Here is a 27,934-nt window from a genome sequence, read left to right as displayed (position 1 = left end):
CAATCGCACATCTAAACACACTCTATGACTGACAATCTCACCAGCTTTGTTTCTCTTTGGAACAAGCAACATTGGACTGTTGAAGGAAGTGTTGGTCTTGGACTTGACAATAGTTCCTGTCTCAAGCCATTCTTTTACTTGCTTGTCAAGTGTTGGTCTTAGAGCGTGCGGTATAGGATACTGCCGTCTGTAAGCCGTCGCACCTTCCTTAGTAGGTAAACGAATAATAGATTCTGATAAAGGACAATATGACTCAACGGGAATATTCTTATTTTCCTCCAGTGATGCTTTAATAGAGCTCATAAATTCTGCTCGTTGCTGTGCTGTGCCAGCTGGCGAATTATCAGGTTCAAACTTTTTCTCTTTATCAATATTTAGATTTTCATAAATGGCGGCATAGTCTTTTGCATTATCTGAATGGACATATTCTCCTTCAATATCATATGCAACATTAATTAATCCAATATTCATCTTTGCCAAAATATCTCTTCCAAGGAGGATATCAAAATTAAAACCCGTATTAAACTCTAACACCTCTGGTGCATGCTTAAAGGTGATGCCATTTATATATTTAAAATTTAAAGGATCAGTTTTTCCTAATCTCTTTGTACTACTATTCTTAGACAGAAAATTAAAGGAACCAATTGAAGAATTTATTTTTGTTATTTGTAAATTGTTATTTAAACATTTCAAATTTATAAACGTGCGGGAACTGCCTGTATCGATCATCCCGATTAACTTCTGGTTCTCTATTATGATTGGAGTTACAAGATTAAACGCATCATTAGCTTTAATTCTTCTCTCAATTCTGTCAAGTAGGTACTTACATTCAAATGATATTTCCTCCATGTCTTCATCTATCCTGTCCTGGATCGTCTTGAGCGTCTGCTCAGACTTATCCTTTGCGGGAGACTGGGATACCATGAGAATTGGCTCATTGTTCTTGCTTTTGCAGACATGACCATGGTAGTAGTTTTCACCACAACGTCTGCAAGGATTGCGACTGTTGGAACTACTGGCTTTGTTCTTGTGGTTGATCAAGGTAAAACACTTGCTGGACTCATGGGTTGGGTTTTTTCCATGGTGCGAGCAGAAAAATGTCTTCTCATGCTTGGTTATCTTGTTGGAGTGGTGAAGCTTCTTTCTGGGATGTTCCTCGTTATTCTTCTCAGGTTGCCCACGGGAACCAGGAATCAATCGGGTCGCCTCAGCATAGAGCCTGTTGTCATCCCCAAGGATGTCTCTGCCGATCTGCGTGATCTGCTCTACAGTCCAATCACGCTTGGACTCCCCATTGGGACCAGAGCGGGCCATGGTAACTCTTACCAGTGTTTGCACTGATAAGGTCAGCGAGGCAAGGAAGCGATCAGCGATGCGAGCATCGTCTTTGGGTAAACCAGCATTGTAAACCGCACGGAGGAACTTCTTCGAGTAATCACCGATGGACTCAGTGTTCTTCATCATCATTGTAAAGACCTGGTCTGTGAATCGCCGAGACACCAAGCTGGAACCATGTCTTTTGTTGAAGCATGATTTCGCCGCCTTCCAATCAATACACTTCTTAAGATCCATCTCTACCCATCCGTCATCAGTGTGAGGCAGGCAAAGTGGGAGGAATTTCTTCCAAACTCTCTCGATGTCCAAGGAAGAAGACTCGATCACATTCTTGAAGGTACGTAGGAAATGTCCAACTGATTCAAAAACCTCTTCATTTGGGAAGGGCTTAATAATACTGGAGGCCAATTGGAATTTGGGAAGATCTCTTCTGTTGAGAGTCAACCCTCCTTCACGGCCAGCTCTCTCTGTGTTTGTACCAGGAGAGGCAAGCATCTCGCTGCACTTTTCAAGGCTAGTGATTGCCAATCTTGTGCGCTCGATCCTGCGGAGTGCATCATCAGCTGCTTGCTCATTGTTTGCTACATGAGCAGCGCTGAAGGCCTCGATGTGGTTGCCCAATTCAGCCTTGAGAACGGCCACACAGGAGGAAGCAGTTGTTACTTCTCTACCAACGGGAGGGGAACCAGAACCAGAAACGGAACCAAAACCAGGGGCAGCATCCGGAAAGAGGACGGGCTCACTCAAGTCAGAGAATAATTCATCCGCAGACATGGGGGACAAGGTAGCCTCCTCAGGAACAGGGGTCAAACCAGCGGGAAACAAGTCAGCAAGAGAGTTCATTGTAGTTCACGAAAAAAAATGTTGTGGGGAGAAAGTAAAGCAAAATATAATATAGACGAAAGAATTCATGAGAACTTGTGTAGGTTGTTTATTTCAAAAGAAAAGTAAAGAATGATAAAATTTCGATTGTCTTTCTACACGGAACTATCTACTGATATTTATATGTTTTTCTAATTTGTAATTCAGTGTGTGCTTAAGTAATCTTTATCACGATGAGTCATCTTCCAGGAGTATTGTTCTTCTGGAAAGATCCGAAAAGACCAATTGATATGATACTTCTCCAGTCAGATCAGTCCAAGAGTTTTGGTAAAGAAGAGCATTTATGCTATTGGTAATATTTTAGTATTCCGACCCAGATACTCGGGTAATGTTTCATAATATTAGATAGTTGTAGTTGTAGTCTCTCAATTAAGTATTTGTATAATAAAAGAAATATGTAGATGAAATATAATGATGCCATATATATAATGTATATGTATTTGTATATCCCATGTCATGGTGATAATAATAAATAATCAATTATGTGTATGATGATCTGTGTATTAGATAATATCATAAAGGGAGATCCGTTTGACTGGAATAGCTGAGGATATTATTTTATCCTTCAGTCTTACTCTCAGATTCAGCAGTAATCAATACTCATTCACAACAGAGACAAAACTCAAGACCATCATCCTCACGCGATCTATCAGAGGAAGTATTAAACCACTTGATATATGCGAATACATGTTGATAATCATGAACCATGCGAGTCATGTGGAGATTGCTGTTAGAAGGGTGTGTAAAGGAGTGTGTGAAGAGATACTGTATTTGTCCAGCATAGGCTAGGGTATTTCTACCGTCACTACCAACAAACATTACGTGGACAAGAGAACCACAACTAGCTGAACCGTTTTTACCACGGTACTGTTGACCAAGTAAGTCAATGAACTTCAACTTTGTGATTTCATTGTCAACAAAGGAGCTTGTGAGCGTGGCATATTGGTAACTGACAAGGTTGGGAAGATCATAGGATGTTTTGTAGTGCTGAAGCAGATGGGCATAGTAGGTTTCATCCATCAGTGATGATTTTTTTAGCTGAAGAGGAAAAGTCAAAGGAGAGAGAGGTTCATTACCCTTTGGAGGAAGATGTGGGTTGGACGATGCTAGTAAGAATGATTGCAATTGGAATGGACGGGAGGAGAGAGTAATGACTGTGGTGGTAGGTGTGAATTTCGGAGAAAGCTTTGAGAGAATGTTGAAAAAGGGGATGTGGCTAGAACTTTTCAGAACAGCATTGGCATAGTCACCCTTGAATGCGTTTTAAACAAAACTTCTCATATATGTTGTCTCAAAACTATCTTTTCCGTTTGTCTTTATATGCTTCAACAGGCCATTGTATCTCTCAAACCCAAAGAGCCAGTAACCGTACACGGGTCCAAAATCATGAATTGTCTCGCAAAGGTGGAGGTGCAGGTGCATGTTGCAGGTGAGAATGGTGGGAGTGTAGAGTTTGGTAGCCTTTTTGCAAAACATTTCCAGATAGTCGTGGGCACTGTTCACTTCATCAAATGTGATGCTTGGCTTGATAAGATAGTGGCATGCACGGACGAAATTCATCCAGTTGTTGTATATTTCAAATGGTAGAACACCATGTAGCAGAACAGGAGAATACACCAGTACCCAGGATTTCCAGTTGTCGGCTTTCATGTAAGGAAAGCCTTTTCCAATCTTTGATGTCAGCTTTGTATAATCCCTCGGAAGAACTATTGTCTCTGTGATTTTTTTCATGGCAGCAAACTCTTCGGCTCCAATCGTTTTCTTATTGACCCACCAGTCCATCATTCTCTTTGGTATCCCCAGGAATAAATTATGCATGGGATCAATGAGCGTTCCACATACTAGATCAAAGTATCCAAGGCATTGCAACTGCGACCATCGAACACCATATTTGACCTCCAGCTGGTGCCTTTCTGAGGGTGTACTCACACTCTTCTACTTCTCAGCATGCAACCTGTTCTCTACACCGCTACGAATATTCCAAAGTGAATAATCGAATCCACTGAAGTCCACCTGATTTGTGTTGGGCAATCTGGAGAACTGAGTTGTACACTTGTAGCACGCACATGTACTATTGTAGGCTGTAAATCCACTTGTTTTCCCGGCAGCAGGGATGTCACACGCAACCATCAGCAAGGCAGCATGGACATTAGCACCAGAAGGGCACTCGTAGGTTGGGACTCGCATTCCAACATACAACTGTTTCATCTTGTCTACCATGGGCTTGAGATAGTTATTTATCTCCTCGCATCTTGGCTCCTTGGGACCAGGCATCAAACCAACCAGAATTGTGTTCTCAGGCTTGAACTGTACCTCTCGAGGCAGATTATTTACAGCCAAGTAAATTGCACCAGAAGAGTAACTAACTCCATCAAACGGCTGGAACCAGTCTATGTTGAGTGTCAACATCAATGAGCAAGGACAAGCAACAAATGAGACACTACTTGCATCCTTCAGCTATTTCCACATTGCTCCATCGTATACGTCGCACATAGTATCAACAATCTTAAGCTCTGTGTTCCAGTGACGGATTTGCTCTTCAAAACCAGGACGACGGAAAAGAACAGACAAAGCTTGCTTGAGGGACTGGTACAAGTATGCTCCCTTTGATACCAGTGTACCTGAAGTTGACTCTTTCATCAACTTACAATCACAAGGAGAGCGTGCACCAACATTTGTGAAAACACAATGGGGAGGTATGGACATGTTTTCTTCATAGATGCAATGGCAGTTTGGACATGACACAAATCGCTTGATGCCTTTGGTGATAGACAAAAAGCCAGTCATTTTATGTAGCCCAGCCACACTTTTGGGAAGTTGGAAATCTTGTCCATAAATCTTCAAGAGCCCGTTGATGAACTCAATCAAGACAACAAAACCCTTATTGACCACGTAACGAGATGCAAACAGTACTGTAAAAGTAGCAATAAATCTGTGCACTGGATTCTCAGGCATACCAGAAGCAGCAAAAGGGTCTTTTTTTTAAAAAAAAATTAACACACATTTTTTTAGTTTTTTTTTATGTATTTAAAACTGACTCTCATTGTTAAACTCTTCAACATAAATCTCGGCAGTGTCTTCTTCGCCATTGTCATCACTGTCATTGTCATTGGTTGTGTCAGACTCATCACCATTGTAGTCATTATCAACAAAGATGTCATTGTCAAATGTTGAGACGGCATCCGAAATAGGTGAGTTGGCCTGACCATCCATTGCTTCCACAGAATTAAATTGATACATTGGGATTACTACAAATATGGAATATAATAGTTTATTATTAGTTTTTCTTCTGCGTTTCAAATAAAAAATGTCTTACTTTCAGTATCTACTTCCATGCTTCTCTTTTCAGCTATGTTTTTTAAAATAATAAAAAATAAAAATAAAAGCGATTATTACTCGGTAAACAGATAACAGCACTGAATAAATTATACAACTCTTGAATATCTCAGTACCTTCAAATCTAGCTCTTTTATTATGATGCTGAGCAGTATGCCTTGATACTTGGGAAACTCCTTGATCATTATTATTGCATCTGGTGCAGTGGCAATCAGTGTTGTGCATTTGAATAGAAGGAAACATAGTGTATGTATTTTGAATTATAAAATAAAAAAGAAAACAAGAGTGCTACAAATATTTCATTTGATACGGTTTTATAGTAAACCAAAACATATTTTTTATTTTATTTTTATTTTATTTTTATTTAAGCCAATAGAATATATCAAAACTACACCCCCAACTTGCTAAAAAAAACTGCTGAGATGAAAAAAATCCTGACATATCCACTATGATCTGACTACCTGGACAATATGTTAATTGTCCTTATTTTTCCAGTGAAGCATTTTTAGATAGCTTATATGATGTATTACGTGTGTGAGTATGTATAAACAAGAAAGAAAGAAATATAATTTTGTGGCAATTAAAAAATAATTTGTAGCAATTTGAAAGAATTTGTGGCAAAATGAAAAAAATTGCAGCAATTTGAAAGTAGAGTGCCCATGTCAGAGTTGACATTGGCAATCAAAATCGGAATTCACAAGCAACAATAATGATTGACTTTTAGGGTAAAAGATTTTATCATTGCCAATTAGTCTTTTATATATGATTTAGATGTTTAAGATGGTGAATATACTTGTAGAAGATATTACTGAATAACTAGCATCTAAGATATATTAACGTAGCTATTCTTTTAGTCAGAAATCAAGTATCAATTTGTATAAATAGTCAAGAAACAAATTTAATAAAAAGTATCTTTATTCTTATCTAAAAACTATTCATAAACTTGACAATCCCCAGTGGTATTGATTTTGCAACTTAGTTACAAGTGCCATAAAAGAAATACCAGATAGAGACTTGACACTCATAGACTGAAATACAAAAATTTAAACCAAATGACACGATTTTGACAAATATGGCAGTGGGCATTTTGCCACAACATGTCGTTCCTGATCTGGGATGGTCTTCCTTTTACTATAGCAAAGTCAAAAGGTCAAACCCACTGGGGATCGGAGAGTATATGTAAAATCGAAGAGAGGATAAAAAGTTCTTTTTATTGATAGGAATTGAATTGTCTTATATAGTTTTCTAAACTAATACTGCGCATTATCCGCAGTAAACTATTATACTCTATTTAATTACAAGAGAAGTCCTTTTACTGCGGTTGATGCTTAGAAGATGTTACTGTGGTTAATCTTTACAAGACATTACTGCGGTTCGTTATCTATGAGGTATCTTTGACATACAGAACTGCTGCGGTCAATTATCCCGATTTCTCGGATTCATCAAAATAATGTCCGACAAACACAACACTCACTCTAATATCCTACAGAAATAATGAGCTCCAAAATAAAAATACATGAGGATCCGGCTTACCAGATTCGAACTAGTGACCTAAGGATTACAATACATTACAGTCCTCCGCTCTACCAACTGAGCTAAAGCCGGTTGACTTGCTGACACGTGGTGTAATAACGTTGTTATCCGCAATTTAAAAACCAAATTCTATCAAGTTCAGACTTTCTTTTGAAAACCCCTTTTTATTTTTCTTCAAAATTTTAATTTTAATTTTAATTTCTTTCTTCCATTTTCACAAAATCGCCTTTTTTCAAAAACCGATTTTCTGAAAATTAAAATCTTTCCTCTTTATTTTTCCTAAAATTGTTTTCTCCCTTTTCTTTTTATTTTATACCTGCATACTAAATGTGATGCTTCCTCTCAAACACTACTTTACCAAAATTGTTAACTGAATAGTTTTTCCCTTTATTTACAATATACTTCTTTCCAATATTTTTGTTTTCTTGTAGTTATATATTATAACTTCATCTATTTCTTCCTTCATGACAAAATATTTATATAGTTATTTTTCTTTATATTTTTATTTACGATTATCTCATCAAGTTTTATCTAGCCTATTTTTGCCATATATTTTATCCATAAAATGGTATAAATATCTCTCTAAAGTCAATTAATAAACAACTGTCAAATTTTTCTGATATAAGTTTTCTTCAAAGACGTTGTCTATTATCTCTGATCTCTCTTGTAAAATTTCTTCCATTTTATTTATTTTTCTGTCAAGTCTTTGGGGAAGATTGACAATCCTCTTTTATTTTATTATTTTGTCCCGATTTCCCCTTTTATTTATCTCTTAGTAAATTTATCATAGTAAATTTCCCTTTTAGCTAAATCCTTTACACTATTAAACATTTTTTTCTCATAGTTAACTCTTTAGAATTAGTATTATGTACTTCACTTCTTTTAGTTTAACTATTTCTCTAATCATTCAAATTATTTACACTCTTATCTTAGTGTTAGTTTCCCTTTTTATTTCTTTAACTCGTCTATTTGGTAATAAAGAGACTATTTTATAACCTCAATTTATCCGATATCAAACTCAAACCCTCAATTTCTCTTCTTATATACAATTATCTTTTCTTGTACATCTTCTACACATAACAACATACTACATGCGACATTGTCTTGTCACGTATGTTGTGTGCAAGTCCAGCTTTTGGCCATGTTATGGTGTCTGGTACCAGAAGGTCAGTCTGCTTGGTGGGTTTGTCCGGCAGTTTGTTGCAATGTGTCATCTCGGTTATGAGAGGCTGACGTCAACGGTTTGTTGATATGGTGCTGTGTCCTCAGTAGTAAGAGGAGAATTTTTCTATGCACAGAAAAAATCTTGTTTCCATTCCCTGTTTTTTCTACACACTGTTGTATCCAACATAATTGTAGATTTAAATTAAAAGTACAGACACTCAATAAATACATACATTGAGTTACCGACAACTAGTAACAATACTAAAAGATATACCTTCCCTTATACAAGGAAATTACATAAAGAACATACTAAGACAAATACTAAGACTCTAGTCAATAACACTAAAAACATAAGAATTAAATCATAGAAGATAATGATAGAGAAACAGACATTACATGATATCATCATATCATCACCAAGCTAAATACAATGTCTATATAAATGCACAATACTAATAGCAATAGAACAGCATCTCTTTTCTGATTCTTTCACTTCTTCTAATAAAACAAAGTCTCACTGTACTCTCGTCTGCACTTGCTTTATTTTATATCTTATTTTTACCTCATACTTAATACATACAATACTTTTTTCTTTTTCCCTTGTTAACATATTCATTTACATTGTACTCATTTGAAATCATGGTCCCTCATGCTAGTAACATTTCTCTTCTACAATGCACATAATTCATCTTGCCGACATCTCCACACAACATCAGTACCTTTATTATTATATTTTTACTGTATTTTTATTCATATATTTTATCCTTGCCGTATCGATTATTCATCATTCTATTTTTACTATCTTTATTTTTCCTAACTTCTATTATCAACTTAAAATCTTATTGACTATAAGAAAGAGAAGCAAACTCAACTCAATAAATCAAGCAATTCTTCGTTCAGTTTCAGTATCTTTTTCTTGTTTTCTTCTCTTTGTAGTCTATATCATCTTGCGAAATAACATATTGGTTCCTTGGTTTTAGGAAGGTTGTTTGTCGGTTTTGGTCTCCTCATCGGTTATTAATTTTCTGTTTCATCATTTTCTTTTCACATACCTTTCTCTCTCTCTCAATTTTAACAATGATTCTATCAGTTGTTCTCTCTTTTCTTACCTGTCAACTATTGCTGCTTGCCACCTTTTGCTGTATCTGTCTTCTGTTCTATTCTATTATCATTGTATTTTATTTGCCAAATCATCCGTTACAATCTATAATAAACCTAACATATCACATGTCACTCTTTTGACGCGGGGTGTTGTAAGAATGATCAGCTTTCAGCAAAACTTCAGTTGTCCAGCAGTGTGGTGACGTTGCAGAATTCTTTGTAATTCTGGAAAAATTATATTCTATTATTATTTTTTGATTTTCCAATGGTGGTCAAAGCTGAATAGAAAGCAATTTTTCTATTTGTAGAGCAAAACAATAATAAGTACAATGAAAAAGCATCATTTTGTCAACAATAACTTCACGCAACCACATATCGTATGTTATTTTCTCACTATATTTAACTAACACTACGGTGGAGAAAATGGTAACATGTTATCACTTTGGTAACATAACTGCCATTTTTTACTTAATAAAAAATGGCAGTTATGACTCTGTATAAGGCCAAAACAGGCACTGTTACCATTTTTTACATAGTAAAAAATGGCAGTTATTTATTATGTAAAAAGCCAAAACAAGCACTGTTACCATTTTTTTTATAATAAAAAATGGCAGTTATTTATTATGTAAAAAGCCAAAACAGGCACTGTTACCATTTTTCAAAAAAAAAATCAAGTGTCCTTCCTTTCCTCTATTACATTCTTTCTTTTGTTCTATTGCTTTCAATTCTAGCACAACCTCTTGTTTTTCCTTTGCAGCTTTAACAGAATGTTCTGTTTCTTATTATACAATATTGAATCAGGTTTAATTGAATTGAATCTTTATTTCAATGCATGTTTTATTAAATGAAAATGATAATAATAATAGTAATAATGAAAAAACAATTCCATCGGCCACTCACAATAAAAAATGGTTCTGTTTAGCTACTGCAAAACGTATGCAGTAAAACACTACTATTCAAATTATATTTCATATACTTTGGGTATTCTAATATACCTTAGATAGCACTTATTATTTTTTACCGATTTCTACAAATATACTAATATTAGAGAAAAAACTTAAAATAAATAAATAGATATAATATTATTATAATGCTTACCTTTATATAATATGCTTACTTGTTCAGTAAAATAAGCATTTACTCTAAAAATATATATATATATTAAAGAATGTATTAATATTTAAGATCTATATATAAGAAAAGCAATAAAACATAAGCACTATAGAAAGTCGTTATCATAGAAGAAGAAAAACTTGAGCAAAGATTCAAGTCATATAACATGAAGCTAATTCGAATCTGATTCATACAACCGGAATGAGCATCTTGTTAGAAAGCTCAACATGTTTATTCTACTCAATATACTTACATATAATAGAACGACTCCCAAGTATAATATATCAGTACAAAAATATTACTATTAATTTTTTTCCCAAAAAAAAGGCTATATACTATTTCCTTTTATATTTGAATGTAGCGGAATTGTAGATGCTGTAAATTAGCTTCAAATTCTTGTAATCACAACATTAGCAATCATATGAAAGAGGTCAATAAATTTTTTATATGAAAGAAAAAAGGAATAAAAAACATAAAAAGAAAAATGACGAGATAAGAAAAAAATGCACTAAAGACAGACTAAAAAAATCAAACTTGGCCAATCACAGCAGCCAAACTACGATCTTCGGCTTCTCTTGCGAGCAGGCTCGACACTTGCTGTGGGTGGAGGAGACCTACATAAAAGAGTAAGAAGTTTATATTAGTTTTGTATTAACAGTGCATGAGAAAAAGCAACAATGGTAACTTACAGCACATCTGCCATTATGGGTGACTCAACATCACCAGTTTCTGACATATCAGGAGAAGAAAGCGAAGAATCACTTATGTCTCGCTGTGTCTATAGCATAATAAAAGGAAATGATGTTAATTAAAGTTTACAATATATAGATTTGTTAATTGATAAACTTACTTTGTTCTTCTCTGCCATTCTTCTCTTGTGCATCTGGTTGTCGCTCTTGAAGCTTTCCCGAAGAAGGCTTCTTGCACACCACATTCTTTTACATTGGTGGATGTGCAATCCACCATTCTTCGCCAATCTCTCCAAATGCATCATGTAGTATTCCCTGTTTTTCTCTGGGATATTCTTCCATTCTTTTGAGGCCGCAGGATAGTCTTTGTCAATGATATCATGCTTTACCGTACGGCCTAATGTTTTGAGATGCAGTCTTTTTACTGTCAAATCATGGTCTGAAAGAGGGACTAATGGGGGCAAAGGCTGCCCTTGTGGAACTTCTTTGCAGCGCGCCTTCCAGTCCTGCTCGTGAAGAATCTGAAGCAACAGATTGTATTTTTGTGCTTCGTTTTTTCCTTTGAACTCGCCGCCAGTATTGATTACTCACTTACCGAGCTGATCAGGGTACTCTGTGAGCTGGGCTCTTTTCACAGACTCGGCAATACGCTCAAGAGCTACAAAAAATATATGACAATATTAATAAAGTAAATAAACATCTAAGCACAGAATATATATGACTTACAACTCTACTCAATAATGCTTTGTTGCATGTAGTTAGATCTTCCGCACTGACTGCTGGCGCAAATTGATTGCTGAATTGCCTTTGAAGCTCGCGCAATGCTTGCTTGATTTCAGCAAGATTAACCTCAATCTTTTGAATTGAGTTGAGGAGAGTTGTGTTAATATCGGACATGTTTAAGTTTTTTTTTAGCTATAAGCAGTGAGTTGAAAAGAAAAGGTGATAGTTTAGACAAGTAGAATAAGAGCGATTTGAGTTTGAGAAAGGCAACGATTTATTACAAGCAATTGATAGCTATTTATATGAAAAAGATACAGACAGATGTACAAACAAAACATATAAAAGAAGGGATGCTTATGCACTTGTATGCACCTGTCTGCACCTGTCTGCAGTAGCTCATGTGAACATGATACAGTCTTTTTGTGTCGACACAACAAAACTGTAAGAAATATAAAGATAAAATGAATTAGACTTTAAATTAATATTATATGTATAAATGTTCATACTTTGCACCGTCTACATATTAAACGTTTTAAAGTATATGATATAATAATATAACTCTATACATATTGCAGATATAGCATGAAATTTGGTTAAAGTTCTTGATGACAAAACCCTGTACCAGTTAAAATTATAACTTTAAATATACTCTACAGTAGCTATATAACATCTGAACATCATATAGTTAATTAGCCCCTTTTTATCAATATTAAAGTAAATGTTATGATACTCAAGTTCATATCATACTTATTATCATTATCGACTAAAACGCGTTTTGATTGATGCTGTCATCAAAGATAAAAATAATTTTAACTGTCATTACTATTATTTACCAAGGGGCATTTTTGACTGAAACCGTACATTTTTGAAAAAGGTGTGCTTTAACTCACATCGGCACTTTCAATTAACACCCCTTTCGATCAGTAGTGCTTATCTTGATGATGTCAGTAAAAGAGTATCAGACTATAGCCCTCATTATCTATATCTATTTCTTTAAGTTTTATACATAAACAAGAAAATAATGCTATTAGCTAAATATATATTCACTATCTCAAAAATATTATTAGTACAACACAGATAATATAAATATGTCTTTTCTATCTGTTGTAAATGAGTATTGACTACTGCTGTAATTGAGAATAAGTCTGAAGGAAATAATATAAGGCCTCAGCTATTCCAGTCAAAGGTGTCTACCAATTACTTTATTATTTAACACACAGGTTTAGCATGCATAATAGTGATTATATTTCATATGATGATATCACCATAATATGGGATACATCAGTGGATTATTATAAGCATAATTATAACTCATAAACACATTTACTTTCGATGTTAATACTTCATTGGGACTACACACATTTATATAATTAATCATACATTAATTATCCCAAGATCACGTTGCTCTGATTAAGGCTCAGATAGGATCGATTACCTGACCCCAGTCATATAATTTTCCCAATCCAAAACAATATAAATAGCAGTAGTAGTTCAGTGTAGGAACCTCGTCAAACTTTGATACAAAATCTTTCTCAATAAACAAAACCTACACAAGTTCTCACGAATCTTCGTTCCTAATTTCAAATCTTCAATTCTTCCTCTTAAAAACTTCTTCAACTTCAACCACCACAACACTATCAATGTGTTTAGACAGTACTACTTTTTTTTAACTGTTAATTATTAGAAGGCTGTTTTTCTTTGCCTTTGGTATTAGAGAGTAATTGATAATTTATTTAAAAAAAAACATAAATTATTTAGTCATTAATTATCCTAAATATACATATACCTCCTTATAAAGCCCAAAGAATATCTAATCGCTCACAAGTAAAGAGTACGTGTCTGTTTCACCAGTGCTCTTTTAATGGTACCCCCTTGTCAACCAAGAAGTATTTTAACTTACATCATAATTATTAATGAAGAAGAATCTTTCCAACCACGGGAATTATTTACTGACAGGTGTTTCACCTAGCATTGACATTACTGTAATCATTGCTATATCATCATTATGAGAGAGAAAAAGAAAAAGAGCCGCAAGCATTTTGGTTAAAAAATAAAGAGTATATAAAGATGTCTTTTACATTTAATAAATAGCACCAAAATCCTCTTCGCAGCTTTATTTTATATATTACATACGTACCAACCCAACCAATATGTCTTCTTCCAACGCCAGCCAGCAGAGAGATAGAATATCTACACAGCAATACCAATGTGATCAATGTGTCTTGTTTTTTGATAACTACCAGAAGCTGCAAAACCACAAGAGAATTCACAGAGGAGATTCAGCAACAATAACTGAAATTGACCAGTCTATTCTGGATGATTTTGACATGTACCATGACGAAAATGATACTAGTAATGAAGATGAATCTGTTAGCAATTCAGGTAATGAAAAGAGCTGTAATTGTATTATTTATTTTCCAATTACTAAATAATGTATTACAGAATATACTATGGAGTCTATGGAGCTTGATAATACTATTTCATATAAGTGCGCATGTAATTTTGAGGACAGTGAGGGTGAAGCTCACATTTACGACAGCAGCCGAATCAGTACAAATACTTTTACCAAGGCCGAGTTGATGAGTATTCATCTGTCTCAATTGATGCTACAGCATAGAATTGCTAGAGCAGCATATAGAGACATTGTTCAATTTATAAACACTGTCATCCGAGACCATGACGATATAATGATAGGTAAAATATTATATTTTCTGTTACCTTGTACTTTAATTCCAGATCACTAACATGTAGTGATATCGTTTTTTTTTAGAACCTGGGGCTAAGATCAGTCATGGCGAAACTGTTGATGCTTTGCTCAAGTCAAAGTCAAGTGTCAAGGGCCATGAGTATGATGTCTGCTCTAGTGGTTGTTGACTGTATGGCATTAATAACGACCAGGAATCTTGTGTTGACTGCGGCAAACCGCGATACAAGACTGATCCCAATCAAAGTCAGACACCAGCTGCCAGTATGAAACTTATGTCAGTTGGGGATATGCTTTCTCAAATGTTGGCAGATCCAGCCACAAGAGAACTCCTCTGTTACAGAGCAAACCGGGAATCTGTAGCTGGTCAGCTAACCGACATTTTTGATGGTGACAATTACAAGCAGTTGGTGCAGCAGGGCCTGTTCTCCAATCCCGATGATATTGCCATTGGGCTTTATACCAATGGGTTTGTCAATCAAAAGAAAGGCAAAAACTCATATACCATCATCCATTGCATAATATTCAGCCTAGACCCATCCATCAGGTAATTAATTAATTTATTACTATTTATTATTATTATTACATTTTTTTTAAAAAAAAATTACTAATAAAATACTTAGATATACCAACAAATACCTTTTGCAACTGGCAATCTTGCCTGGCCCCAAGAAGCCAACTCATTTGGACTCCTTTCTTATACCCATCATCAATAAATTGCGAGATCTTAAGGCACATGGCTTGGTTGTCAAGCACAATGGAGTGGAGCTTTGCAGATCCAAGGTCTATCTGCTGCTTGCTTTTGGCGATATTCCAGCTGTAGCTGATATGGCCCACATTGGTTCTCAAACAAGTTTATTTGGTTGCCGTTTTTGTGAGATCAAAGGCAAATGCCCTACTAACAGACGGCATGGCATGTACTTTGATGACATTTCTGCCCGGTTAAGACCTTTGGAAGACTTCAAAGTAGGCAACCCTGTAAGTATACAAATGTTCAATTAGCCATCTTTTTTTCATACTAAATAACTGCTTGTAATAGTCGAAGAACATATACCAGCCGAGCATATATACCTAACTCTCAACCTTTTCTGGATCATCATTTTTTGCATTAGATGAACTTCATTTAATTGCAAGAGGGATTGGAAAGTTTGTGTATGACCTGATTACCGTCACTCTCACAAAGGAAACCAAATTTTATTATATCTATCCAGACAATACCCTCAATACCACTGAATACCCTTTTCATATACCAAGAGCAGACCTTGTAACAATTGGAAACTGTATCACCAGCTCACGAAAATATATATTCACCTCATTTCAAGGCAGTTTTGACAACGTATTTGCCAAGATCGATGGTACTCACGCAGTGGACTGGCTTGACTTTCTCTTATACCTTGTCCCCACTTTGGTCGTGCCTTATTTACCAAATAGGGCTGTCAAAACAGCTCTATTATCTCTTGTGAAAGGTTGCGCACTTGCCTTGCAATAGACGTTGACATCAGAATTGCTTGATGAGATGGAGTTGTAAGTTATTATACGTCTCATATATTATCATTACAAATAGCTGATTGTTACCATTTTTTAAATATTAATAATAGATACTTCAAGCACTGGCACTCGTTTTTATACCAACAAGTCCAGAATAATACCCTGTCTCATAGTGTTTTCCGACCAGTTCAACATTACCTGGTCTATATACCCTATATCATCAAGCAGCAAAGCCCTCTGCAATGCTACTCCACTCACTCAATGGAGAGAGTAATTGGCATCTTCTTGAAATTGATAAAGTCCAAATCAAAGGGTAGCCAAAACACCAGTTTTCTCATCAAGCAATTTGCGATTCACAATTATACCAGCTTAGCAATCAGCATCTGTGATGAAGTCAACCTCATTTGGTCAAAGCCATATGGAAGAGAGAGCTACATGGACCTTCCTAATGATCCTAGTGGTGTGCAGTTGTGGGAGCCATTTCATCAGTTTGTTAATTTGAATGATGATTCGGTGGAAGGTGTAGGCGGCCCTAGTGTGAAGGAAGCTTTATTGAAATATTACCAGAGAACAACAGACTTGACTGGCCATGAGTTTGGTGACTCTGTTGTTGTTGTAGCTGCACGTCTGTGGATGGATTTGACTGTATATTTCTCATGCATGTACCAAAGAAAGAAAAACAAGACCAGCCATGGCAACCATTATGTGATGTTTACTTGCCTCTATAGAAAGTAAGTATAATATTTTTCGATATACAATCAAAAGTTGCTTACATTCTATTTATTTATTTATTTTAGCAACCATAATATAATTGTTCACAGCTGGCTCGTCGGTACAGTACAGTTCTACTTTCAGCATGTAGATTTCTATGGCTTCCCACACTTTCTTGCTTTTGTGGAGATCATGAAGGAACATGACGCGGCTGGTCATGACTCATCAGTACCTATCGTCAAACAACGGTCACAAAGCACCCATACACTAGGCCACCAAACGCAACCGACTTATGCAGTTATAAGTGTAAATGACATTTGTCATCAAGTTGGTCTGATCCAATACCCACCGAATGGAAACCAGTTTTATGTAATCACGCCCTATTATATCTTTAACAACAATATGCGCATTACTAAAGGCAATCTTTCCATTCTGTAATTCTTTTTATATTTATCTTATTTTTCTATATGCTCTATATTCTTATATCTTTTATATTTTTTATATCGTCCTTGTATCTTATATTTTTTTTAATTTTCTCTATTTCTTATGTTTTTTTAATCTCTATATGCCCCGTCTTTCTTTTTTTCTTTATATACTCTGGTTTTTTTTCTATTCTCTATACATCTTATGCTTTTGTCTTCATTCCCTATATGCTCTATATGCTATTATGTGATTTAAATAAAATCAAATTGCTAATTCATCAAGATAAAAAGAATATCTAAAAAAAAAGAACATAGTTTAAAAAATGAAAAAATGGCAGTTATGTTACTATTTCGTTCACACATTTCAAAAATTATTAATCTTAATAATTGTTGACATCTTTGATATTTAATAAAACATATATTTCAATACTCAAAGTGGTCATTACAACTTACAAACATTTTTTACAATATTGAAAATATTATACAGCAACAAAAAAAGTGTTTTTATGTTACTTTTTTAAATTGCTATGAATGACATTACCATCTTACAACAAATGGCGGAGATTTTATTGGGTTTTGACTAAAAAAAATGGCAGTTATGTGCCTACTTTCGGCCCAACTGTCATTCATGCCACCGTAGTGCCCTATTATGGTAATATCATCATATGAAATATAATCACTATAATGCATGCTAAATCTGTGTGTTAAATAATAAAGTAATTAGTAGATACCTTTGACTAGAATAGCTAAGTCCTTATATTATTTCCTTCGGACTTATTTTAAATTACAGCAGTAGTCAATACTCATTTACAACAGCATGCAAGGGAAAGTGGGTTGTCTGAAGAAATGACAATGCACTTGGCAGAGGAGAGGAGGGTCTTGGGGAGAAAGATATTAGATTTCTTAGGAAAAACCAAAACAGCATATTTACTAGCTAATAAAAAACATTAAAAAACTTAAGTTTGTATAAAAAGTTACTTTAATAGAACGTTTAGAATCTTTTTTATCTATAATTGTTTTTTTTATTAGAATAATTATATGTCTTTTGACAAATATATGGCTTTAAACGTAAAGAAATATAAGTATTGTGTATATAAGTTGTGTATGACAAGTATAATTTATATAGATTATTTTATACTATATTAAATACTTTTTGAATTACAGACTTCTTTTCTTACTGTCTTGGATTATTTCTTTTATACTATTTTATATTACTTTTGAGCTTGTAAAGTCCTGCACAAATATAAGTTGGACTTATTTCTTGTTGAGGCAAATATAAGTGGAATTATTTTTATTTTTTACTATGCGGCATTTCTAAATTTGGATAGGAAAATAATTTTGAGGCTGTCCTGAACGCTATATAATAATAGAATATAATTTTTCTAGAACTACAAAGAATTGTGCAACATCACCGCACTGCTGGTCAACCGAAATTTTGGTACTTACGGTTTTTAATAATATTGATTTGTGTAATTTCAGTGTATTCTTCGATAGTATAGTGGTAAGTATCCCCGCCTGTCACGCGGGAGACCCGGGTTCAATTCCCGGTCGGAGAGATTTTTGGTTTTTATCTTGTCCGAGATTGTTGTTTTGTCGTTCCTGATCTAAGATGGTCTTCCTTTTTATTTTAGCAAAGTCAAAAGGTCAAACCCACTGGGGATCGGAGAGTATATGTAAAATCGAAGAGAGGATAAAAAGTGCTTTTTATTGATAGGAATTGAATTGTCTTATATAGTTTTCTAAACTAATATTGCGCATTATCCGCAGTAAACTATTATACTCTATTTAATTACAAGAGAAGTCCTTTACTGCGGTTGATGCTCAGAAGATGTTACTGTGGTTAATCTTTACAAGACATTACTGCGGTTTGTTATCTATGAGGTATCTTTGACATACAGAACTGCTGCGGTCAATTATCCCGATTTCTCGGATTCATCAAAATAATGTCCGACAGTTTTTGATCTGGGTTATTTCTCCAATGCTGTAACACAGCCAAAATTGGTCAAACCCACTGGGAATCGTAAACAAAGATAAAATAATAAAAAGAGAATAGAAAGATAGATAACTTTTATTGAATGAAATAATACCTTCTTTTATATCTTTTCTAAACTTACTCAGCCATTATAAATGTCTGTTTCGGTTTCTCTTCTACTTTTGTTAAGCTATGTGCTTTCTAATTCTTTTGTGAACAAAAGGAAATCACTTTGGTCATCGTTCTCAAAAGAGAATTCTGTGTAATCGTCATCCTGATTGGCTGACAAGAATTCGGACACGGCAACATTATTTTGATGAATCCGTAAAATCTGAAGATAGTTAACCACAGTATTTTGTTATGCACAATAACATCTTCCTGAGCATTAACTGCAGTATAATGACTCTTCTTTTATTTAAATATAATATAATAGCTACTGCAGATAATGCGCAGTGTTGTAAATGAGTATTGACTACTGCTGTAATTGAGAATAAGTCTGAAGGAAATAATATAAGGCCTCAGCTATTCCAGTCAAAGGTGTCTACCGATTACTTTATTATTTAACGCATAGGTTTAGCATGCATGATAGTGATTATATTTCATATGATGATATCACCATAATATGAGATACATCAGTGGATTATTATAAGCATAATTATAACTCATAAACACATTTACTTTCGATATTAATACTTCATTGGGACTACACACATTTATATAATTAATCATACATTAATTATCACAGGATCACGTTGCTCTGATTAAGGCTCAGATAGGATTGATTACCTGACTCTAGTCATATAATTTTCCCAATCCAAAACAATATAAATAGCAGTAGTAGTTCAGTATAGGAACCTGGTCAAACTTTGATACAAAATCTTTCTCAATAAACAAAACCTACACAAGTTCTCACGAATCTTCGTTCCTAATTTCAAATCTTGAATTCTTCCTCTTAAAAACTTCTTCAACTTCAACCACCACAACACGCAGTATTAGTTTAGAAAACTATATAAGATAATTCAATTTATATCAATAAAAAGTATCTTTTATTCTCTCTTTGATTTTATGTATACTCCTTGATTCCCAGTGGGTTTGACCTTTTGACTTTGTTATAGTAAAAGAAAGACCAACCCAGATCAGGAATGACAACATTATGTTATACCCAAATTCTTGTCAGCCAATCAGGATGACAATTACACAGAAATCTCTTGAGAACAATAACCGAAATGATTTATTTTTGCTCACAAAAGAATTAGAAAGCACATACCTTAACAAAAGTAGAATAGAAACCAAAACAGACATTTATAATGACTGAGTAGGTTTAGAAAAGATATAAAAGAGGGTGTTATTTCATTTAATAAAAGTTATCTATCTTTCTATTCTCTTTTTATTATTTTATCTTTGTTTATGATTACCAGTGGGTTTGACTAATTTTGGCTAAGTTATAGCATTGGAAGAACAACCCAGATCAAAAACAACAATTAGATAAGATGTTATTGTCAAGTCTCAATCTAATATTTCTTTTTTAGCACTTGTAACTAAGTCACAGAATCAATACCACTGGAGATTGTCAAGTTTTAAGAATAGTTTTTTTGATAAGAATACAGATGCTTTTTATTAATTATATTTCTTGACTATTTATACAAAATGATGTTTGATTTCTGGCTAAAAGAATAGCTACAATAATATGTCTTAGATACTTGTTGTCAAGTAATATCTTCTACAAGTATATTCACCATATTAAATATCTACTGTAGAAAATGAATTACAAGTATAAAACAATACTTGTAACTTTCTGTCCAAAACTCGTAACTCGAAAAGTCCGACACACACTTACTAAGTTTAGTATGTACTAAACCTATTTTAGTACGCAGAAGCTGATATTCAAGCAGTATTGTCTTACTTTTAAACCAGAAGATCATTTTAGATAAATATAATATGTGAAACTGCTTATCAGACTGCAAAACTACGAAAAGAACAAACATGACCTACAGATTACTTATATTTTTAATCTGAACTAAAAGAAGTCTTTGCCATCAAAAAGTAATGACTGTGATTACTTTTTAATGCATTGTTGTTTTTTTATTTTGTAAAAGTCTTTTTTAATTCTATTTTTTCACAAGGTCTAAATTATTAAAGGTCTCTAAAAAGAACACACCTAATAATTATGAAGGCTAGTATTAATAAAATACGAATCAGCAAAGTTGACAAAAGAAAATAACTTGAGAAGAATTGATAGAAAAATATCTGTGTGGTGATCCAGACATCCAGATGTTGGATTTATAACATATAAGAACATATTCATATTGGGATAACATAGTAGCTATCATCTTGTCAGTATAAAATATATATAAACGATTAAGTAATCAAGCCAATAATTATTACAGCTAGTACTGTAGATAATATATTAAAGATTGTTAAGATAATTATATCATACTGCCAGGTAAACTGTATCAGAACGATATGGAGCTAAATTAGTAGGAAGTTCTAAAGCTTTAGTGTAAAAGAGAAAATAATAGCTATGAGCTAAAGAAGTACGATTTATGACTTGATGTCATAATTGTAACACCAACACTAGTTAAGCAGTAAATACACTCTAATAATCAAATATAGTAAAGGAAGAAAGCTTTAAGAAACTAAGACATAATAACAAGAGCAGATTGTGTTTTCTTATAAAAAGAAATACTTTGTATTTATGAATAAAAGACAACTTATATACAGCCTAAAAGTATTTCTATACGTCTCTATTATCAATTTTTTATTTTTCTATTGTTTTCTATCTGAAATATCACAATCTGCATCAAGTACAATTTGGTTGTCAAGATTGCTTGCATGCTCATTAGAGATCTCGGTTGATTTTGAGAATCGCAGGGAATCTGTCTTCTGTTTTTTCAAATGTAGGAATCAGGCATAACAATGTTAACACAAAGCAGATTTATACTCTTTGATTAAAAGAATCAATTAAGAAATATACATGCCTTCATCAATATCATAGTACTTAGAGAATAGCTTTTTTTTTAAATAAAACAATGTAAAAAGTATCATATAAAAATATATATATGGATATTATTTAATGAATATATAGCTTAAGCTGTTACTAAATATCATAAAAATTAGTACTTCTTCTTTGCATACTTCTTTATGTTTAACTTGTATTATTTTGATCAATAAAAACCAAAAAAAAATCAATATAAAACATCATGCATTTGTTGAACCAATCATAAAGAGAATACAAATACCTAAAAAGATATAGATCTGCCATATTTAGAATATTTTATTGGCTTAGATGCAAAATAATAGAAAATCCCATAAATCGTATTTGACAAAAAGTAAAACTAATAGGCTAATACAGGCATGCTATTGGCTATAAAAGTTATGAGTTCGTAACTTGTTACAAGGTCGGGATGTTAAATATGGACTTTTAAATAGTATAAGTTACAAACTCATAACTTGTTATAAGGTTAGAGGTGTAAGTCCTGCCATTTCCTACAGTGATCTAAAACATATGTGAAAGACTTGTCGGCAAAGTAAAGATCTTTTATCTTAAAAAGTCAACCATTACTGGTTGCTTGTAAATCCCGATTTTGGTTACCAATGTCAACTCTGACACTAATGTCTGAGAATTTTTATGAATTCATCAAAATAATATCCAACAACAACAAAATGATTTCTGCCAGACTTGAACTGGCGACCGTCTGTGTGTTAGACAGACGTGATAACCAACTACACCAAGAAACCACACACTCTCTTCCACAACCAAATTAGTTTTAAATTCAAACCTAGCACAGTTTTACTTTTACCTCTTTTTCTCTATAACTACTATATCAAACCTATCTGTTTTTTGCAGCAGGATTGATTGTCATAGTTGTTTTTATATATCTACCAATTTTCATTTTTTTTAATTGACTTTTTTTCAAATTGTTGGAATCATCATTGCAATCATCTTCACATCTGTGCCGAAATCACTCAAGATTGTCAGCATCTCCAACTACATCTCGATTGCCTGTACCTCTGTTATCGTCTCCAGCTCTTTTCTCCTTCTCTGAAGGTGGTTCTGGTGTTTTACCATCAACTTCGCACTTTTTTGTCCCAGTTTCAGACCTTTCTTTTTCTGCTTTGCCTGCTCCTGGTTCCCACGAATTTTTTTTTCAAGCTCCTCCAACAATGATTGGTTCCCAAAAACAGGTGATTAATTCCACTGGCCGCCCTACTCCCACTGCTCTCATTTTGTCTGACCTCAAGGCAGACTTTAAAGAATTGCACAATGTTTTTTCCTGTTCACATTGCCAGACTACAGGCAAAATTGTTTCTAATGGGTCTACTTCTCGTACTGGTAGCCCACAGTTTAAATGCAAATGTGGTGCAACATTTACTGCTTCATCCATGCAATCTTTGATCAATGCAGTCCAACACAAAATTCCTGAAGTTCATTCTGCAAGTGAGCCTGTTGTGTCCCCTTCTGTTTCCATCTTGGGTCATAGTATTTCCATGGCAGATATCTATGAAATTGAATCTGACATTGCACCTGTTCTTCCAACTGTAATGCCCACTCTTCAGGATATTTGGGACCATTTCCAGGCTTATGATAAACGTCTTTCTGCATTGGAGGCTGTTCAAAAAGAGAACATTGAGTTGCGTAAGGCTCTTGCTACTGCAAACGCCACTATTGCACGTTTGACAAAGGAGAATGTTGATTTTTCTGTTGGTGCTGCAGCATCCAAATATGCTACTATTGCTGCCTCTGTTCCAGTTGTTTCTCAGGCTGATTTTCCATCACTTCCTGCATTCCAGACCCATCATTCCACTGAACCCACCAAGACTTTCGTTTCTAAAACACCATGTAAAAGGGCTCCAACTGCTAGGGCCATTGCTGCTGTTGTTCGTGGCATGACAATTAAAGAAAATGCTGATCAAGGGTTTCAAATTGTTTATGTACCTAATGCTATCCGTCTCCCCATTAGTACTCAACGTCAACGTCTTAGCAAATTAAAGATAGACAATGCACGTGTGCTGGATCTCCACTATCCTGATCATAAGGTGATGGGAATGCTTGTACATAATGAGTATGCTCCTGAGCTCAAGACTATCTTGGCGAGTTATGGTGTTACTACTTTGGATAACTTTGATCCTCTGGACCCTGTTCACCTCCGTGACCCAGCTCTGGCCTCTCTTTCACTTGATGATAGGGCAACAAAAGCTATACATGTTCACAATGATCGTATGCTACGTGCCATTGAATTCATTAGGGCTCCTGTCAAGTTTGCTGTTGCACGTTCCTTTTGCTCTCAGGGATGGATTAGTGATGACCAACTAGCTGAGATTGTTCCCCCACGACCCACCAAAAAAGACTTGGACATCTCTATACATACTGCCAGCATCACCATCCCTTCATTCTCTGATCTATGAATCCAGTAACAATTACATTATGGAATGCAAATGGTCTTGCAAAACAGACCATACCTACGATCCTTTCATATGCTCCACTTACTTCCCTTCTTTTTATCACTGAAACGTGGCTTTTGTCCCCCCATCGTTATCCTACTTCTTGGCAGCAGTACCATACCTATGGTCAGTCTGTCCCCAATGCTAGCCGTGGCTGCATGGGTATTTCTCTTCTTGTAAATCCTTCTTTCCCTTACCCCATTTCTATTGTTCCTTCTTCTTCTCCTTATGTTCTTTCTTGTATTGTATTTGATTGTCTTATTCATTGCATTTATCTTCCCCCTTCTCTTTCTAATGACGATGCAATTTCTATTCTTTATGACCTCCCCCTCTCTTCTTCTTCTATTCCTTCTTCTAACACTATTTTTTGTGGTGATTTTAATTCACGTATGGGATCCTTTCTTGGTGACCATGCTATTACTTCGCAAGGATCTTCTTTTCTTCAGTGGATCCAGGCAACTGGTCTCACTTGTTGGAATGAATTACTTGCATTTGGTATTCCTACCTTTCTTTCTGGTGGCTCTGGTACCTTACGTTCCAGTGTCATTGATTTATTTCTTTCTACGTCCCCCCTTCTCAATCCTTCTATGCAAATTCGTTCTGATCTTTCTTTAGGCTCTGATCACAAAATGGTCAACCTCACTTTCACTCCCTATGTTTCACCTCCCCCTCCCCCTACTAACCATCCGCGCCTACTTTGGAATCTTTCCGGGCTTGCTCAGCCTGACACTCTCAAGATCTACATTGATACAGCTTCTGGGTCATTGGACAATCTGACAGAGCAGTTCAGTGCTTTCCTTTCTTCTTCTTCTCCTCCTCCTGTAGATTCTCTGTGCTCTGCTTTTGCTCAAGCTATCTATGATGCTCTGGACACTGCTGTTGGTCGTCGTACACCACGTACCATGCAAAAGTACTGGTTCTGGTCAGTGGACCTTCAAGATGCAATGGATCTGAGAGAACGCAGCTACCAACACTGGCGTCATTCTAGTGGTTTGCAGAAGGCTATATGCTGGATGCGCCATCAGGATGCATGTCATGCTGTTAGGTTGTCAGTCCAGCGTCGTTGACGTGAAACATGGAAAGAATTCTGCAACAAATTGGCAACACAAGACTTTGCAAAGACCACAGCAACAATGAAACGTATTAAAAGCCATCGTCAAACCAGTCCTGTCTTTGTGGATCCGGGTGGACCTCAAGTAGCTGCTAACAAAATGGCTGATCATCTTCAACAGATTTTCTCAGGTCAATTTCTTCCTGCACGCCGCCCTCCAGACCAGACAGTGATGATTTCATCACCAATTGCAATTGATGAATCATGTCCTTTTACTCATCTTTCTGTAGAGAGTGCAATTCTCAAGCTTCCTACACGCAAGGCTCCTGGTGTTGACCATCTTCGTGCTGAAATGCTTCACCCAATTGTTAAGCAAGTCTCTCCTGTTCTTTGTCTTTTGTTCCAGCTTTGTTGGCAATGGGGTTCTGCACCTCTTGCATGGCATACTGCACAAGTTGTCCCCATCTTTAAAAAGGGTGATACTCATGACCCTGCTAACTATTGTCCCATTAGCTTAACGTCTATCCTGAGAAAAGCCATGGAATATTGTCTACAGTTTCCTCTTGAAGATGTGTCTCCAACAATTAACATTGCACAGGGTGGATTCCAACGTCAACGTAGCTCCCTTGATCAAGTTCTTTGTCTCCATGAGATGGTCCGTCGTCACACAGCTCTATTCAAAGCACCACCAGTCTTGGCTTTTCTTGATATCAAGTCTGCATATGACACTGTTGATCGTTCTGTAGTATGGACATCGTTACGTCCTCTTGCCTCTGATGCTATGTTAGCTTTGTTACAAAGTCTTTTTGACAATGTTCAAGTTGAGGTGTTGCTTTCTGGTGCAACATCCAGATCATTCCAACCATTGACTGGCGTTATGCAAGGATCTGTGCTTTCTCCCCACCTTTATTCTGTGTACATAAATTCTCTACCAGTTGCTCTTCGTGCTGCAGGGGAACTTTGTAACACAGTATTTAACCAGACTGCTGCCACAAGACTCAATGATCAATTAGTCAATTCACTACTTTTTGCTGACGATGTTGCCATCATTGCTACACCAGAAGCTATGCCTGTCATTCTGAATTCTGCTGAACAACATTCTCAAGAGCTAGGATATCGTTGGAGTCCCACCAAGTGCATGATCCTTCACCATTCTTGTTCTCTTTCTCCTTTGTCATTCTCTCTCTACAATGTGCCTATTCCTCATGCTCATTCGTTTCTTTACCTTGGTGTTCCCTTCTCAGCAAAGGGGACTATTGATCCATCTCTTCTCATCTCTCGTAATTGTGTCTCTGCTATCAACAGCATGCGTGCTCTTCAATCACTTGGTGTCAATCACACTGGGTTGTCACGTCTACTCTCAATTCGTTTGTATCACCAGTTTATTCGTCCACAATTTGAGTATGGCCTGGCAATATCCTGCTTCAACATCAAACAAGTTGCTGTGCTTGAAAAGGCCCAGAACACATGCTTACGCATGATTTTTGGAGGTCACTCCACATCTTCTACATCTGTTTTCCGTCACCTTGGGAATCTTCCTAGCATGAGGGAGAGGATCTTGACTCTTGGTTTCAAGTTTGTATATCGTGCTTTCTGGTTGCCTGATGAGGCTCTGTTTACTCTTCTTCGACCTGTTCTTACAAACCCAGCACACCAATGGTTTAAGCTTTTAGCTAATCCCATTTGGTTGTCTCTCTCCAATCGTCAGAATGCTGATTCTAAAGCTTGCAAGCATGCCATTCGTTCATTTTTGAACCAGGGCCTCTTCTTGCAACGCTCTCAACAAATACTTCTCTCTGCTTGCCATCCTTCTCTTGGTGTTGACCCTATTCTCTGGCTTCCCATGACTAACTATGAACGTAGTAGATTCATACGTTGGCGTATGGGGTGGCTTCCTGGACGTCCTCAACCTTGTTCCTGTGGATTGCATACCACCAGCCGTCATCATGTCATTGAGTGCACTGGAGCTGCAATTCGTCTCCATCTCTATTCTACAGTATAACCCAATCCAATTGATTATGTACTCAATATGCTGCCTCTGAAGAAACCTAAAAACAACAAGAACAATGCCTTCTGGATCTTTACTTGGCCAATTCTTTGTAGAATAATGTTGGACATAGAACAGATCTGTCTCCCTGGGGTTGATCTTGCTGATCATGTTGCAACAGACAGAGGACAACTCTTCTTGAACTGGCTACCCAAATGAGACTGGCCATCTCCTTTCATTTTTAGTTTAGATCTGTATTAGTCTTAGTTTCCATTTATTGC

At 35.5% G+C, this 27,934-nt stretch overlaps 7 protein-coding genes and 3 non-coding genes across 10 annotated transcripts; 5 read left to right on the top strand and 5 right to left on the bottom strand.

Moving 5' to 3' along the window:
* Nucleotides 1-58: 58 nt before the first annotated feature.
* Nucleotides 59-1,518, bottom strand: PHYBLDRAFT_157086 (hypothetical protein). The gene is made up of 4 exons (XM_018433561.1): nt 956-1,518; nt 624-815; nt 283-553; nt 59-211 (listed from the first exon to the last, which is right to left on the bottom strand). The coding sequence occupies exons 1-2, from the start codon at nt 1,465-1,467 to the stop codon at nt 812-814; spliced, it is 516 nt and encodes a 171-aa protein (XP_018299231.1). The 5' UTR covers nt 1,468-1,518; the 3' UTR covers nt 59-211; nt 283-553; nt 624-811.
* Nucleotides 1,519-2,817: 1,299 nt separating this feature from the next.
* PHYBLDRAFT_161817 (hypothetical protein) lies at nt 2,818-5,796 on the bottom strand (the record flags this gene model as incomplete). Its single annotated transcript, XM_018434487.1, has 6 exons — nt 2,818-3,402; nt 3,487-4,058; nt 4,866-5,192; nt 5,256-5,465; nt 5,534-5,566; nt 5,670-5,796. The coding sequence occupies 6 exons, from the start codon at nt 5,794-5,796 to the stop codon at nt 2,818-2,820; spliced, it is 1,854 nt and encodes a 617-aa protein (XP_018299230.1).
* Nucleotides 5,797-7,076: 1,280 nt separating this feature from the next.
* On the bottom strand, nt 7,077-7,158 carry PHYBLDRAFT_t10. The gene has a single exon. It is a non-coding gene; the product is annotated as a tRNA-Tyr (tRNA).
* Nucleotides 7,159-9,473: 2,315 nt separating this feature from the next.
* PHYBLDRAFT_161816 (hypothetical protein) lies at nt 9,474-12,050 on the bottom strand (the record flags this gene model as incomplete). The annotated part of the gene is made up of 8 exons (XM_018434486.1): nt 9,474-9,576; nt 10,347-10,378; nt 10,469-10,493; nt 11,025-11,078; nt 11,154-11,242; nt 11,315-11,712; nt 11,749-11,811; nt 11,876-12,050. 8 exons carry the CDS (start codon nt 12,048-12,050, stop codon nt 9,474-9,476), a joined length of 939 nt encoding a protein of 312 aa, XP_018299229.1.
* A 1,976-nt stretch (nt 12,051-14,026) lies between these two features.
* On the top strand, nt 14,027-15,131 carry PHYBLDRAFT_161815 (C2H2-type zinc finger transcription factor; the record flags this gene model as incomplete). The annotated part of the gene is made up of 4 exons (XM_018434485.1): nt 14,027-14,258; nt 14,319-14,570; nt 14,647-14,729; nt 14,775-15,131. The coding sequence occupies 4 exons, from the start codon at nt 14,027-14,029 to the stop codon at nt 15,129-15,131; spliced, it is 924 nt and encodes a 307-aa protein (XP_018299228.1).
* Nucleotides 15,132-15,495: 364 nt separating this feature from the next.
* On the top strand, nt 15,496-17,217 carry PHYBLDRAFT_161814 (hypothetical protein; the record flags this gene model as incomplete). Its single annotated transcript, XM_018434484.1, has 5 exons — nt 15,496-15,562; nt 15,693-16,039; nt 16,070-16,104; nt 16,179-16,799; nt 16,866-17,217. 5 exons carry the CDS (start codon nt 15,496-15,498, stop codon nt 17,215-17,217), a joined length of 1,422 nt encoding a protein of 473 aa, XP_018299227.1.
* A 1,468-nt stretch (nt 17,218-18,685) lies between these two features.
* On the top strand, nt 18,686-18,757 carry PHYBLDRAFT_t20. Its single transcript has one exon. It is a non-coding gene; the product is annotated as a tRNA-Asp (tRNA).
* A 4,080-nt stretch (nt 18,758-22,837) lies between these two features.
* PHYBLDRAFT_t9 lies at nt 22,838-22,911 on the bottom strand. Its single transcript has one exon. It is a non-coding gene; the product is annotated as a tRNA-Val (tRNA).
* Nucleotides 22,912-25,004: 2,093 nt separating this feature from the next.
* Nucleotides 25,005-25,682, top strand: PHYBLDRAFT_161812 (hypothetical protein; the record flags this gene model as incomplete). Its single annotated transcript, XM_018434483.1, has 1 exon — nt 25,005-25,682. The coding sequence occupies one exon, from the start codon at nt 25,005-25,007 to the stop codon at nt 25,680-25,682; it is 678 nt and encodes a 225-aa protein (XP_018299226.1).
* Nucleotides 25,683-25,826: 144 nt separating this feature from the next.
* Nucleotides 25,827-27,668, top strand: PHYBLDRAFT_161811 (hypothetical protein; the record flags this gene model as incomplete). Its single annotated transcript, XM_018434482.1, has 2 exons — nt 25,827-26,088; nt 26,911-27,668. The coding sequence occupies 2 exons, from the start codon at nt 25,827-25,829 to the stop codon at nt 27,666-27,668; spliced, it is 1,020 nt and encodes a 339-aa protein (XP_018299225.1).
* Between the last annotated feature and the right edge of the window lie 266 nt (nt 27,669-27,934).

This window comes from Phycomyces blakesleeanus, assembly GCF_001638985.1.
Source record: "Phycomyces blakesleeanus NRRL 1555(-) unplaced genomic scaffold PHYBLscaffold_1, whole genome shotgun sequence".
Lineage (NCBI taxonomy): Eukaryota > Fungi > Mucoromycota > Mucoromycetes > Mucorales > Phycomycetaceae > Phycomyces > Phycomyces blakesleeanus.
Note: the sequence above shows the minus strand (reverse complement) of the source record. Positions and strands in the feature narration are given on the sequence as shown.